Consider the following 16,936-nt stretch of genomic DNA (forward strand, 5'->3'; position numbering starts at 1 on the left):
TTATCACATAATGTACTGTGTTATCCAATGTATATTATCACATAATGAACTGTGTTATCCAATGTATATTATCTCATAATGTACTGTGATATCGAATGTATATTATCACATAATGTACTGTGATATCCAATGTATATTATCACATAACGTACTGTGTTATCCAATGTATATTATCACATAATGTACTGTGATATCCAATGTATACCCATGTCATATTTGTTTGCGTACTAACCCGTGTAATATGACCTATCAGCCCTGTGATTGGTTGTTAGTTTCAATTGTTTCAATTGGGATGTCCTGCATAGGACAAGTACATGACGTCACAGACTTGTGCACTGGAGTCAAAATGGCGGCTTTTTACATTTCAAGGTTTCATGAAAATTGTTTTTTTACACGAATAAATGACACAAATCTTGATTATGTGATAAAAAGGATAAATACAATGTACATACACATGTTGTAGCATGAAATAATGGTTTTGATGTTAACAGGTTTTATTTGTTGTACATACATACAACTCAGCTTTAAGTTCATACATGAAATTCTATTAAACTTGTCATGTTTGGAATGAAGAGAACTTACTGGTCGTTCATCATGATCAAGTTCCTCTTCCTTCATAAACAGGTTGATACACTGCTGTATACTGACAGTGGAGCCTCTCTGTGAAGGCAAACAGACCAACGTATTAACTAGGATTCCTCAGAAGTGGAGGAGCTACCGGCACTTTTCAAGAGAACTTGAACTAGCTAATGGTTTAATATATCAATGGTGGTTCCCCAATAAGTGAGGGTTGGTTATCATGTTTAACAATATACCTGGTACCAGGTGTGACCACCTATTTGCAGCGTGAAAGCAGGCATATCAATATATGGCTTTACAATGAAGATGAAAGTGTGAAAGGCAACACTAGGTGCTATCAGAGTTTACAATACTTGTACTGTTAAATTATCATTCCTAACAACTTTTTTCCTCAGCGATGACTTTTCACCACTCACCTTTGGTATAGGCACAGACAAATCCCAAAACGGATCAAAAGTTGTTGATTTGTGACCACAATCTTTAAATCTCAATTCACTTTTCAACTGGCCAACAAATATTTCTGGAAAAAAAAAATACATGATTATCAAATTGTATAACATACCAACTCTTTATCAAAGAACAACATGCAATGACAGAAAAGGTTTTAATTTTTTCTCACAAATAAGGTCATTCTTCTCCAATACAGAGTATATAATCTGACACACAGACCTGGACCGCTGGCCTTAATTCAGTTTTCCATTAGCCAGTTGTCCATTAAATAAAGATTTCTCGAGTGTAATCAAATCTGCTTGAGAGATGGTCCCTTTTTCCAGGCCAATCAATATTCTATCTTAAAAGTCTACAACTTTCTCATCCTCATAATACATTTAACCATATACAATAATACCCCATCAACAGACCCCCTCTGTTATAAGGACAATTTTGAGCCCTCCCTTTGTTCTCTAATACAAGTTTGACTGTAGCTGCTGAAGATTTCTGTTAGTCCCTACAAATAACAATTTTAAAACACTTCCATCAAATATCAGATGCAAATCTCAAACCAGTTCGTTTTATATAAAACAATCAAGATACACCACACAAATGTTTTTTACTTTTTATCAATACGTGAATTTGAAGGGACTTGATTATCCAAGACTAAGAAAGGGCTCCCACTAACTACTAACCCTTCCATGCTGACTTACCCACTATCCTGCTATTGTCGTACGACAAATAAACTCTGTAGTATTCGCTTGCTTTCTCACTATCACTGAAATCAAAAACACATAATTATTATACGATAAGTTAGGCATTGTAATGCTACAGAAATCTGTTTTATCTTGTGTAAATTTAATTTACATGAAAGTTTGTGATATATAAGATAATCAAGAAAAATGATGATTTTGAAATATTTTGCAGGTTAAAATAATGAAAAGAACCATTTCACACATAAATTTTGGGAGGACCTACCTTGAAAGTTGAATAAATTTATATTTTTCACGGAAAAAAGACAGGAGAAAATAATTTCTACCAATCCTCATTGATTTAAGGGCTATCACAGTAAAACATATATATCCCAATCAAGGGTGTTTTATGCCTTATTTAGCTGTAACAACCATAAAGTTTAATTAATAATCTGCATTTGAAGTAATACCGGGTAAGCAGGAAAGCAAATTCAACCATGCAAGATATTTTTTTTCTTTTTTTGGGGGTGGGGAGGGAGATAATCTGTTAGATTTACCTTATAAATGTAAACCACACTGTACCCTCATTATGTAATGATTACTAGATTACATTCCGATTTGATATCACATATGTCTTCCACAATTTTCAGGATGATTCTATGAAAATTTGTATGTGACCAAAGACAGGGGTATTCCCTTGACCGACTGAGCGTACGTACTTGGTGAAGTCCTCGTCCTTGATTGTGACAGGTTTGGGTTTAGTGCGTACTCTATTGACGTCCTCATGTAGACCCTCCAACAGGTAACGTAGGAACTCCTGGGCGTCTTGTTGTCTGTACAACACAACATTTAAAACTCAGATACACAGCGACGTGGAGTATATATATGATTCTAACTTATCTATAAATCAGGATAATGGATCCTTTCTGACATTAGGATGAATAAAATGATACAGAACAGTAAGTCAGGCTTAAGATAAAGAAACTAGACTTTCGAGGCAGAACCATTTTGTTTAACAGCATATCTGTCAGGTCCTCAACAACCAAAATGAGGTTATTAAGATTTGTATTTAACAGTTATATCAACTAGTATGCTTTCTCTATGAATGAAAAACACAACTTAAAATCAAACTTACTGCTTACGCTTGAATACATGTAATAACAAGAGGCCCATGGGCCTTAACGGTCACCTGAGTCCTACAGTATTTATTTTTGTTGTTGAAATATGTACCAATTTGATTAAAAAATAGTATAATGTTAACTTAACTTTGTCAGGACCATGAGCTGATCATTCCTAGACGGATTTTAAGTGAGATCGGCCTATTAGAACTTGTTTTTAAGTTTGAAATAGGTATTTACAAAATAGCGGCCATGGCAGCCAAATTGTATTTCTGATTGACCCGAAAAATAACAACACTTTGTCAGGACCATGATTCGATCATTCCTACAAAGTTTCAGTTCAATCGGCCAAGTAGAACTTTACTTTAAGTTTGAAATAGTTTTTCAAAATGGCGGCCGTGGTGGCCATATTGGATTTCTGATCGACCCGAAAAATAACAACACTTTGTCAGGACCATGAGTCGATCATTCCTACAAACTTTCAGTTCAATCGGCCCAGCAGAACTTGACTTTAAGTTTGAAATAGGTTTTCAAAATGGCGGCCGTGGCGGCCATATTGGATTTCTGATCGACCCGAAAAATAACAACACTTTGTCAGGACCATGAGTCAATCATTCCTACAAAGTTTCAGTTCAATCGGCCTAGCAGAACTTGACTTTAAGTTTGAAATAGTTTTTCAAAATGGCGGCTGTGGTGGCCATATTGGATTTCTGATTGACCTGAAAAATAACAACACTTTGTCAGGACCATGAGTCGATCATTCCTACCAACTTTCAGTTCAATCGCCCCAGCAGAACTTGACTTTAAGTTTGAAATAGGTATTTTCGAAATGGCGGCCGTGGCGGCCATATTGGATTTCTGATCGACCCGAAAAATAATAACACTTTGTCAGGACCATGAGGCGATCATTCCTACCAACTTTCAGTTCAATCGGCCCAGCAGAACTTGACTTTAAGTTTGAAAAGTAAAATGTTAACGGACGACGGACGACGACGGACGAAAACGGATAGCAATAGGTCACTTGAGCTAAAGCTCAGGTGACCTAAAAAAAACAACACTTACGCATAGCCTGTAAACCTGGGAGCAAATTTCTGGACCTGCATCTTGAAAGCACTGGGCGATGTATGTGAGACATCATTATCTTTCCACATTGCGGTCATCAAATTGGCATAGGCTGGAAAATATCAAAAACAAAATATCTGAAGCAAGTCAGGGGCTATAGTTTTTTGCTTTTATTTGGGTCCTGACATTGTGGTCTGTAGGTCCATCCACGATATTATGGTCAACAAATAATATTAGTTAAAAGTAAACAATATATGTACTAGGCTAAAATAACCACTTTAATTATGATTATACAAGCCATTCTGATTGCCATGTCTCACATGTACTCCGCTTTGACCATCAATGCACATGTCAAGTTTGGTTGGTCTAGTTCCTTTAGTTTCAGAGAAACTAACTTAAATGCAAAAACTTAATGTTGATGGAGATGCTGACAAAGTCAATGGACTATGAAATGTAGGCCGCAACAGATTTTTTAGTCATAAATTGGGGTCCCTGACCTCGGACTCAAGGAATTTTTAGTCCCTGAGTAATCTATCTTTTGACTCTCACAAAGAACTGACTTTGATTTTCACAAAGAATTTTTTGTAAAATATCTCATGAAATGAAAGCAATGCCCATTACCACTGATCCTGGAGATAGGTGACATCACACAACATTCCAAACAATTCTAGAATTTACAAACGGTCAATATCTCTCAGCTTGAAGGATCCCTGTGCCACTGCCAAAAGGTTGATCATGTTTCGTACTTCGTCTCCGGTATAAACGTTCCACTCGGCATACTTTTCTTTTCAAATATGATTTATCAAAGCTTTAGTCATGCCAGAAAAACAAGTTTTCAATGCAGAGCCGGAGTTCTGACTTTAAAAGTCACTAAATGTGAAAAAAAACTTAAGGGAAGGCACAAAAATCTAGGGAAGGTAGGGTTAGCAGTAACACAAAAAAAAAAAAAATTGGCCTTATTTACTTTACCTGTCATGAGTTGACCCTTCATAGAGCTGGTGGTCGTGTTCTTCTCCGACATGAACTCCTCGTTCAGACAGAACTCAATCAGAGGCTTGGTATTACTAAGGCACTGCAGGACCGAGTTCATAAAACACTGCAAAGGTAAACGTTGTTCAATAATTACTCCTAAACACTAATTAAGGAAAAACACCTGTCCTCCAGGTTAGATATTGTACAACAAGAATTTTACTGTAGTAAATAAACCAGTTTGAAAGTCAATATCTGGAACAACCTAATTACTAGTTACTAAAACAAAGAGTTGGAAAGTCAATATCTGAGGCATGCACATCTATGAAAAATAATGTAAGCAAAATAATCAAAGTCTGTTTTGATTATATATATATATAGTGTTGGGAATCGGAAGTGGAAATCATGATCAATTATTGGAAGACTTTTAATGAACGATTATAATAGGAACATCCAAGCTCTAGTAAATCTATTGAAATATATGTAATAATGTTGGTATACCACTTAGAATTGGGATTTGCAGCATAATTTTGCCATGTAAAATCAAAGGCCAACTCGGTTAACATATCCATTTGACATTAATTTTACACTTTTACACTTTTAGTTTTAACCTACTACTTACTAGAATTTGAAATAAGAGTAAATCAACAGATATCAACAGAAAATAGCATGCAACATTTAAACTGATTGATCAATATGAAATTTATCAACCAATTAATTTGAGTTGGTTGTACGATTGTCGGAACAACACTACTAATGTATGTAGTTTACCCAATGTAAACAGCGATATCTGCTATAAACTGAAGTGATGTTTTATAACCTGTTGTGGCAAACAAGTTTTGTACACAATTACCCGGAAACAGCACGTGAGAACTAGATTTAATAACTGTTGGGTTCAGACGAAGATTTTACAGCACTTTGGATGTAAAGGTCCAGTAATGAACAAAGGGAGACAAGCAAGTTTAAATTATTTACAGACACAATCCCAAGTTCCTGGAAGCCCACAGTAACATAAGATTATTGATTTTATCTCCACCAGATGAAATGTCAAGATATTTGAATTCTGTTGAAACCACTTTGATCAAGTAGATAATATAATAGAACTTTACATAAAATAATGAAATAAAATAAATTACATGACCTTAAGCCTTTCACCATTTACAGATGGTCCTCGGGAGAGATAAAAGGCTTAGCTTTGAGACAAGCCACTGACATGTTTTGCTTTTCTAATTTCTATTCTCCGGACACAATGATTGTTTTAATATCATTAGACACAGTTACTAGTCCCAGGGCTTTAGTAAGATCACATCGTAAACTTTCACAGTAGTGTAAGTTTACCACTGACCATTTATATATATAATTATAATTACTACTTGTAATATATATATATTTTTAAAAAGGAAATCCAGGTGAATTGGCAGGCTAGTTTTTGTTTATCAAATTAAAAAGAAAAGTTTATAAGATATATATATGAGTCAACAGACTGCTAGGTTCTTTTTTTAATAAGAATCCTTTTAGTAGAATTTATCCTAAGCCCATGAAAGGTGATCCTGATCCTGACTAATTGTAAGTGATGGTGCTTTCTGGCACTCTACGTAGATCTCGCCGTTCACCAAGATGGTCGTGGTTCAACACCCTGATAAGACATGAAAACAGAAAAGGTATTGGGTTACCTGCCCAGTCCTGTGGGAGTTTCTACGGGGACTCCGGTTCCCTCCCACACTGAGACCCCCTGCTAGCTTCCATCTGAGCCAACAAGAGTGATTAACAAAAGTTGACATAACTTGTTCAATAAATGTTGTAAAATAAATAAAGTTTGTATAATGATTATAAGTGCGGAGACCTGTGTGTATGTTTACTCACGGTATTTCCTAGGTTACGGAGACCTGTGTGTATGTTTACTCACGGTATTTCCTAGGTTACGGAGACCTGTGTGTATGTTTACTCACTGTATTTCCTAGATTACGGAGACCTGTGTGTATGTTTACTCACGGTATTTCCTAGGTTACGGAGACCTGTGTGTATGTTTACTCACTGTATTTCCTAGATAAAGGAGACCTGTGTGTTTGTTTACTCACTGCATTCCCTAGATTACGGAGAGCAAGCAGTGTGTATGTTTACTCACTGTATTCCCTAGATTACGGAGAGCAAGCTGTGTGTATGTTTACTCACTGTATTTCTTAAGTTGCGGAGACCTGTGTGTATGTTTACTCACTGTATTTCCTAGGTGACGGAGACCTGTGTGTATGGTTACTCACTGTATTTCCTAGGTTATGGAGACCTGTGTGTATGTTTACTCACTGTATTTCCTAGGTGACGGAGACCTGTGTGTATGGTTACTCACTGTATTTCCTAGATTATGGAGACCTGTGTGTTTGTTTACTCACTGTATTTCCTAGATTAAGGAGACCTGTGTGTTTGTTTACTCACTGTATTTCCTAGATTACGGAGACCTGAGTGTATGTTTACTCACTGTATTCCCTAGATTACGGAGAGAAAGCTGTGTGTATGTTTACTCACGGTATTTCCTAGGTTACGGAGACCTGTGTGTATGGTTACTCACTGTATTTCCTAGGTTATGGAGACCTGTGTGTATGTTTACTCACTGTATTTCCTAGATTACGGAGACCTGTGTGTATGTTTACTCACTGTATTTCCTAGGTGACGGAGACCTGTGTGTATGGTTACTCACTGTATTCCCTAGATTACGGAGAGCAAGCTGTGTGTATGCTTACGTACTGTATTCCCTAGATTACGGAGACCTGTGTGTATGTTTACTAACTGTATTCCCTAGGTTACGGAGACCTGTGTGTATGTTTACTTACGGTATTTCCTGGATTATGGAGAGCAAGCTGTGTGTATGTTTACTCACGGAATTTCCTAGATTACGGAGACCTGTGTGTATGTTTACTCGCTGTATTCCCTAGATTTCGGAGAGCAAGCTGTGTGTATGCTTACGCACTGTATTCCCTAGATTACTGAGACCTGTATGTATGTTTACTCACTGTATTCCCTAGATCACGGAGAGAAAGCTGTGTGTATGTTTACTCACGGAATTTCCTAGATTACGGAGACCTGTGTGTATGTTTACTTACGGTATTTCCTAGATTATGGAGAGCAAGCTGTGTGTATGTTTACTCGCTGTATTCCCTAGATTACGGAGAGCAAGCTGTGTGTATGCTTACGCACTGTATTCCCTAGATTACGGAGACCTGTATGTATGTTTACTCACTGTATTCCCTAGATTACGGAGACCTGTGTGTATGTTTACTCACTGTATTTCCTAGATTTAGGAGACCTGTGTGTTTGTTTACTCACTGTATTCCCTAGATTAGGGAGACCTGTGTGTTTGTTTACTCACTGTATTTCCTAGATTAAGGAGACCTGTGTGTTTGTTTACTCACTGTATTCCCTAGATGACGGAGACCTGTATGTATGTTTACTCACTGTATTTCCTAGATTACAGAGAGCTGAGTGTATGTTTACTCACTGTATTCCCTAGATTACGGAGAGAAAGCTGTGTGTATGTTTACTCACGGTATTTCCTAGATTACGGAGACCTGTGTGTATGTTTACTCACTGTATTTCCTAGGTTACGGAGACCTGTGTGTATGTTTACTCACTGTATTTCCTAGATTACGGAGACCTGTGTGTTTGTTTACTCACTGTATTTCCTAGGTTACGGAGACCTGTGTGTATGTTTACTCACTGTATTTCCTAGGTGACGGAGACCTGTGTGTATGGTTACTCACTGTATTTCCTAGATTACGGAGACCTGTGTATTTGTTTACTCACTGTATTTCCTAGATTACGGAGACCTGTGTGTATGTTTACTCACTGTATTTCCTGGATTAAGGAGACCTGTGTGTTTGTTTACTCACTGTTTTCCCTAGATTACGGAGACCTGTATGTATGTTTACTCACTGTATTTCCTAGATTACGGAGGCCTGTGTGTATGTTTACTCACTGTATTTCCTGGATTACGGAGACCTGTGTGTTTGTTTACTCACTGTTTTCCCTAGATTCCGGAGACCTGTATGTATGTTTACTCACTGTATTTCCTAGATTACGCAGACCTGTGTGTATGTTTACTAACTGTATTCCCTAGGTTATGGAGACCTGTGTGTATGTTCACTCACTGTATTTCCTAGGTTACGGAGAGCAAGCTGTGTGTATTTTTACTCCCTGTATTCCCTAGGTTACGGAGACCTGTGTGTATGTTTACTCACGGTATTTCCTAGATTACGGAGACCTGTCTTTCCTGCATTTACAAATCGACTGCTATTAACCTGCTGAAATAGAACAATCATGATTAATACAAACTGTGAACACCAGAATTATAATCCAGGGTTCAAAATTAATCTAAAAATAATAATAGTATGATAACTGGTTTTTTCAATATCTTTCAAAAGTTTCCAAATAAAAAATATTACAAAAGAACTGCTGTTAAAATGATTTGTGCATAATTGGTTTATATAAATCAGCTTTGATAAAAAAAAAAGATTCCCACTTTTTCCTAATCTGAAGGCCTGGGCCCTATTGATAGTTTAATCTGAAGGCCTGGGCCCTATGGATATTTTAATCTGAAGGCCTGGGCCCAATGGATAGTTTAATCTGAAGGCCTGGGCCCTATTGATAGTTTAATCTGAAGGCCTGGCCCCTATTGATAGTTTAATCTGATGGCCTGGGCCCTATTAATAGTTTAATCTGAAGGCCTGGGCCCTATTAATACTTTAATCTGAAGGCCTGGGCCCTATTGATAGTTTAATCTGAAGGCCTGGGCCCTATATGGATAGTTTAATCCGACGGCCTGGGCCCTATGGATAGTTTAATCTGAAGGCCTGGGCCCTATATGGATAGTTTAATCCGACGGCCTGGGCCCTATGGATAGTTTAATCTGAAGGCCTGTGCCTTATATGGATAGTTTAATCCGACGGCCTGGGCCCTATTGATAGTTTTAAAAAAGTGATGTAAGATGTGTACAAGCTGATCATGCTAACTGCTCTTCCCTTTTGTTAAAATTTTACTTTCTCAATTCAGTGGCTTTGGTGTTGCACTGATTATGAAAAGCAAAATTCTTCTGGTGGCACAAATAATTATCTGTTTTGTTTGTAATGTTTAAAGGCCAATCTCCATTTAAGTTTTTGTGTCAAAATACACCTACTGTCCGTGATACTGGTTTTCTGAACTTCTAACACATACGCACTGGTTTATAATAATGTTACATTTCATTGAAGAGACTAGCATTTATAATTACTGTATTTCTTTGGCAATAAGCTCAGGGCCCGGGGTCAACACTTAATCTCACATTCAAAGTGAAGGGTGGGCTTATTGCAAGCCAATGAAATAACACCTGTTGGTATTAATATTTCTACTGAACTGCAATAGATATCCAAGATAAATACAGTATGTATCACATATTATATATATGTGTGGTTCCTCTTTTTCTGAATAAAAGTTGTGATAAAAAACATCAAATTATCGAACACATAGTATTTATCCATCTTTACGTAATATGACATGAACTAACAAAAATCATTGAAATTGATTCCACTAAGAATAGACTGATTTATTATACATCTCTGATGTTCCAAAAACCAAATGATCGATTGTTTGGATTCCCTCAGAACTTATACCAAAAACATCAAAGAGAGATACCTTGTCTATAATCGTAATATTATAAGACTCTTTCATGCTCAAGGGTGTAGGATAGGGAAATTCCATCCGAGGGGTTTTCAAATTTGGTAAAATATTATTTTTTCCTCTGAGCCCTTTAGATGAACACAAATCACACAGCGAGATTTGTCTCTCATATCCGGTCATGTAAGATAACCCTGGTCATGTAAGATAGCCATGCTTGCTGAGTCTATCTTACATGGGGGTGACGTCCCAATGGCTCAACAATGACGTGATTACAAATTTGAAAAACACTGATGCCGCAATGCGGAAAAGGCAACAGGATGAAATTAAAACCTTTTACGATATGTTTAACGTAAACGTTAGAAAGATGAGATTATTTTTTCTGCGCAAACTTTGTTTGCAAATATGGGGTATGCTAAATCTCGCTGACAAATCAAAATGATATACCACTTACCACAGTAGAGGTATAAGAGCTGGGTGTGCTGCGTCCTGCTCTTGACACTAAATCTATTCCGTTTTCATATTTCCGCCCTGATGGCGGCAGACTTGACTCCTTTTCATAAGAGGGACTACTAAGTCTAGAATTTGAAGACGAAAAATTCTTGGAGAAAAAGTCTGAAGTGCTACTACTTGTCTCTTTGGGCTCAACACTACTGGTCCGACTGGTTCTTCTATTTTCCCGACTATCTCTGTCCAATTCATACTGGTCACGTTTTGAGGTACGTGGCAAGGATGAATCTTGTTGTCTGTCCGATATCCGTGACCTGGGTGTGTATAAATTATGGTCGTCATCCTCGAGTCGGAGTGATGAGGTTTTCTCACTGAGGCTTGCAATACTTGATGACCTCCTACCTTTCAACCCACTGGGCGGTCGCTCCCCTCTAGGTAGCGTTGACGTTACATAACCACTAGAATATGTGCTGCTATGGTCAGCTTTGATTGGTCCATTACTACCAATACTTGAGGAACTAGTAGTTGAACGTGTTTTAAATTCACGGGTCGAAGAGGAAGGCCCTCCGTTCACACTGAAGTTGCTTAACTTCTTTCCTGATGAATCCAAAGGCCCAGGTCCAGCCGGTAACGCCCTTGATGCTGTCACCTTTGTTGTGATGTTGGACCGCGATGTCGGCCTAGAGGATGGTCCAGTATAACTTGGAGGTCTTGACCTGGTACTACTATAAGCAGGACTTCTGGGAAGGCTGGACGCTCTGGTTGTCCTTGGCAGGGTGGAGGAAGTAGTACTATATCCTTTCCCGCTCGGTGAGTACCCAGGGTAATCATTTCGACTCGGTCCTGTCAGACTTGGCATTCTACCAGCTGTCGTCCAGGAAGAGGGGTTATAGTGATACAGACGAAGTGACGTCATTTAGTTATCCATGCATTTTAGGGAAAGCCCCCTCATCATAGCACACATAAAAATCCTAACAGATTCTTTCACATTCAAAATGGCACATTTCTGATGTAAAAACTCCACCATGACATATTCCGTTGGGTCCTACAAGCAAAGAAAAAGAAATGTAGATGATATATATCCCAGTACAAATTTATGACATAACTTCATAGATGTTTAAAGGTATAACATCAATATATTATTATACATGGACAATGAAATTGTACATGCACATAAAGATATATACTACTGTAGATATATATATATAGATACATACCAATACTACTTAATTGATATCTATAATCATGTTTATTTTTGACAAACAGGATAAATGTATGAGTACTTATCTTAAATTTAGGTAAAGAATTATAAAATTAGAATGTGAAATACAAGCATTCTCTTTCCATAGCATTGTATGCATGCACAAGATAAGTTTGATTCCAGCTATATCTGGCAGCTGTTCACAAAACGAGTTGTATTTTATGGCTACTATGTTAACTGTCCTTCAGTAAAGCCCTATTGTTATATCGAAGCTTTACTTTATACACAAACAATGTAAACTTGTATCAAACGTGTCACAACGTTTAATATGTACATTGTTTGTGTTTTAAGTAAAACATTGATATTACATATTTCCAAACTGATGAATCTTATCTGTCCTTTATACAAAAATAAAGCCAGGTTGTTATTGACATCAGTATCAATACATCAAATATGAAACAAAAATGCGAACACTCACCTATATACACTTAAAAGTGTCGACCCCTGAACATATTGATGTCTAACACTAGTCTGCTAGTCCTGGACTAGTAGATTTCAGCAAGAACTAGTGAATCACCTAACCTAACTGGCCCTTTGGACTTGTGAAAAATATGATTATAAAATAAGAATGTTCCTGTTTAAAATTAAAAAATTGCTTAAAATAAGATATATTGCATGAAAATTGTCAAAATTTGTCAAAAACTTTATAAATACTTTTTCTCTTGGAGTTAATTCAAGTCCCCTACAGTCAATTACTTTTGATGTTTCGTGCTGTAGATCGCGATGTTTCCTTATCAGGAAATCTTGGACTAGTTACATTGAAGAAGGACTAGTAAATAATCCATTCAATTAGTCCTGTGGACTATCAAGCAAAAACAATTAGTGTCTAACCCTGTCTACTACCACACTCCAACCAGAGCTGAGAAAACACTGTTAGCATGTAAATGTAAATCTTATTTTTATTTTACTTTTTTTTTTACGAACTACAAACACGTGCAGAACATCTATATATGAAACAATTCTGATGATCACGTTTTAATGCAGAAGTCTCCTTTGCGTAATTACATTTGTAGCTGGAAAGAAAGCTACCTCTAACAAGAGGCCCAAGAGGGCCTGTATCGCTCACCTGAATATTTAAGCAGTCATAGCAAAATATTCTCATTAAATATTATATTGCATTAAAAATATTTCCCTCGCAAACTTTGTTGGCTCCATCTGTTGAAACTACCAGCAAAGTATTATTATAAGATTCTATGCTTTTTGATTCTTCTTCAGAAGTTGCTGACATATTTTTCCCTGTGATCTTGTAAGTAGGTCAATGTCATTTTCCTTCTCAAATTGGTTAGCTCTATTCCAAAAAGCTACCAGCCAAATCTTATGAATCCATTCCTTTTAGTTCTCAAGAACAAATCCATTAAAATGTTGTTGACCTCTGTGACCTCTAAAGTAGGTTGAGGTCATTTTCATTTGCAAACTTTGGTGAGCTCTATCCCGGGAAGTCACCAGCCAAATATTATAATTTTATGCCTTTTAATTCTTCAGAAGAAGCTGTTTGAACTGTTTGACATATTTGAACGCTGTGACCTTGAAAGTAGGTCAAGGTCATTTTCATTCGCAAACTTTGTTTGGCTCTTTCCCAGGAAGCCACCTGCCAAATATTAAGATTTTATAACTACCAGTTCTTCAGAAGAAGTCGTTTAAAAGTGTTTGACATATCTGCCTCATGTGACCTTAAAAGAAGGTCAAGGTCATTTTCATTCTTAAACTTTGTTCAGCTCTTTCCTAGGAAGCTACAAGCCAAATGTAGAGATTATACACCTTTCAGTTCTTCAGAAGAAGTCGTTTGAAGTGTCCAACACATTTGACTCCTGTGACCTTGAAAGAAGGTCAAGGTCAATTTTCATTCTCAAACTTTGTCGGGCTCTATCCAAGGAAGCCATCAATCAAAAATAAAGATTCTATACCTTTCAGTTCTTCAGAAGAAGTCATTTGAAGTGTTTGACACATTTGATCCCTGTGACCTTGAAAGAGGGTCAAGGTAATTTTCATTCTCAAACTTTGTTGGGCTCCATCCAAGGAAGCCATCAGCCAAATATGAAGATTCTATACCTTTTAATTCTTCAGAAGAAGTCGTTTGAAGTTTTTGACATATTTGACCCCTGTGACCTTGAAAGTAGGTCAAACTAATTTTCATTCTCAAACTTTGTTGGTCTCTATCCCAGGAAGCCACCAGCCAAATATAAAGATTCTATACCTTTCAGTTCTTCAGAAGAAGTCGTTTGAAGTGTTTGACACATTTGACCCCTGTGACCTTGAAAGTAGGTCAAGGTCATTTTCATTCTCAAACTTTGTTGGGCTCTATCCCAGGAAGCCATCAGCCAAATATGAAGATTCTATACCTTTTAGTTCTTTAGAAGAAGTCGTTTGAAGTTTTTGACATATTTGACCCCTTTGACCTTGAAAACAGGTCAAGGTCATTTTCGTTCTCAAACTTTGTAGGGCTCCTACCAACGAAGCTTTCAGCCAAATATCGTGACTCTAGGCCTGTCCGTTCTTCAGAAGAAGTTGTTTAAAGGAAAAGTTGACGGACGAGGATGGACGGACAACGGACGCCGCGCCACGGCATAAGCTCACTTGGCACTTCGTGCTAGGTGAGCTAATAATGTTGTTAGACAAAATTAGTAAATTTATACTTTAATCTGTACATGTTAAGCAAACAAGTTAATATATATGTTTAAGCCCTTAGTGTGTTTCTAAAAGCACAGGGTGAGAGTTTTTTTCAAAAGTTTAACTGAGTTGTTCCATTCTGTTTGGACCTAACCGGCATTTAGAACAAGCACCGCCGAGCGGATCAATACAATGTATATTTATGTTTGTCATTTTTTTTTTATTAATAAACAGAGCAAGGTAGCTAAGGTCTTTCAGAGAGTACATGATACATCATGCACGAACACATGCATAGACAGAAAAGATTTCAATGTCATTATTTTTCTATTTTCATCTTTTCAAACATAATACAGTAACACACACAAATATATAAATATATATATATATCAGTCAGACAATATAATAACTCGCATAAATTCTAAGGAGAGATTTAAACTAACCTGATAAAAAGGAATTTTTAAAAAAATCAAAAAAAATAAATAAACAGTTCTTGCGATGGCACTGAAATTATAATTTATATTGACAGATGTTCATGTTGAAAATAATAACCACTGCAGATGCTCCAAAACCTACCATATCATATGAACAATCACCGAACATGATGTCCAAATATATACATGTAACTGGTACACAAATGTCATAGTCACTCTAACTTAAAGATCAAATACCTTTATCCATATTTCATTCAGTTTTTAAGCGCAAAGTGATTTAACCTAGCTGTGATACATATTTCCATATTAATGTCCATCTATTTCAATACGTAATTAATTATCGACAATTTTGTAAATATATCTTATTATTCTTTGTAAATGTATATATGTTGTACCGTTTCAGGAGAAGACTAATGTAGGCACTGCCTGTTGTCTAATCTGTTTGTAAATACAATAAAATTTATTGAAACCAAAGTGATTTAACGAACATAAAGAAAAATATTATTAAATGCATTTAATAAATAAACAATAAATGAAGGCTTATAACTTAAGTAAATGATAACAAAATCTCTCACCTCATGAAACATTTTATCAACAGTTGAATATAAAATCCATTACACTGGCAGAGACACACATATTTACTTCATAGTTACAGTCATACAACTGCAGGGGTCATGATAACTAGACATAGAATGTGTACTGTATGCGTTGACTTGAAGTATGTGTAACAACGTTTTCAACATCTTGACTCATGCATACATGTGTGATTTATATTGCCTTCATGTGTATAGGCTGTCTGACCTGGACAAAAAGAACAGGCACAAGCTGTTCACACGTCCAGAAAATGAATCAGAGAGGTCAAAATTGTCATGTGTTATAGCCACCCTGAAGGCTGGGAGGTAAACATACTGGCAATCATCTTACCAGGTGTTCCAAAAGGCTTACTTACTCAGTTGTAGTCCGATTAAACTGACCATTTAGAATAACGTTATAACATATGATAATTAAGTGTTACAGCTCGTTGCACAAACTTTAAAAAGACACCTGCACTTGTCCCAAATTCCAACACACATATATCTCCTCTATCTGGCTTTCCCGGTGATTTTGGACGTTTGCCAAAAACACATTTATCGTTAACTGTCAGTGAAAATTACAGCTGTTTCTTGGAGTTTTCTATCCTATCAATATACAACCCAATACCAGGCATGGGATGAATAACCAAATAAACTTAAAATAAGCACATATAATACGCTAAGGTGAGTGTAACGTAACCCCCTGTATATATAGGTCACACCTTATATAGGAATGCAACAGAGCGAAATGAAAACTGCTTGTTTCTATATCTTTTCGGTGTTTATAAACATATCAGTGTATCATTAATAAAAAACCAAAAAGTACATAGTACATATATCTTAATATGATAGTAATGAATAACTAATAATGCTTACCAATCATCTCATCAACATAAACACCGAATGTTGCACCTATAACTCCGGGCAGAGTAATCAACTTGACGCCATTTTGATTACGCGATAGTGACTATTTCTAGCCGTTGGCATAGTAACAAGGAATGTTTATGCGAAGAGTCGTTTTGTCATAGACTATAAATATATAATAAACATACCATATTTATTAATAAAACACTGTAAACATATATAAAGACTTATATCCTCTTGGTAGAAATACAAATATGGTTTA

At 36.5% G+C, this 16,936-nt stretch overlaps 1 protein-coding gene across 2 annotated transcripts in view; it reads right to left on the minus strand.

Annotated features, from left to right (window-relative positions):
• The window catches only part of LOC110461516 (ubiquitin carboxyl-terminal hydrolase 2-like), a 22,688-nt gene extending 5,913 nt beyond the window's left edge, over positions 1–16,775 (minus strand). Inside the window, exons 1-9 of one of the 2 annotated variants that reach the window (XM_021515002.1) lie at positions 16,687–16,775; positions 10,944–11,984; positions 9,079–9,138; positions 4,850–4,976; positions 3,881–3,992; positions 2,420–2,533; positions 1,722–1,786; positions 996–1,099; positions 583–660 (exon numbers count right to left, since the gene is read on the minus strand). In XM_021515002.1, coding sequence (XP_021370677.1) covers positions 583–660; positions 996–1,099; positions 1,722–1,786; positions 2,420–2,533; positions 3,881–3,992; positions 4,850–4,976; positions 9,079–9,138; positions 10,944–11,855 — 1,572 coding nt within the window. In that variant the 5' untranslated portion in view covers positions 11,856–11,984; positions 16,687–16,775. Of the gene's footprint in view, positions 1–582; positions 661–995; positions 1,100–1,721; positions 1,787–2,419; positions 2,534–3,880; positions 3,993–4,849; positions 4,977–9,078; positions 9,142–10,943; positions 11,985–16,686 lie in introns of both variants that reach the window. The other variant, XM_021515001.1, reaches the window with a different exon arrangement.
• Positions 16,776–16,936: the final 161 nt, after the last annotated feature.

Source organism: Mizuhopecten yessoensis, unplaced genomic scaffold (genome assembly GCF_002113885.1).
Source record: "Mizuhopecten yessoensis strain PY_sf001 unplaced genomic scaffold, ASM211388v2 scaffold10631, whole genome shotgun sequence".
NCBI classification, from domain to species: Eukaryota; Metazoa; Mollusca; class Bivalvia; order Pectinida; family Pectinidae; genus Mizuhopecten; species Mizuhopecten yessoensis.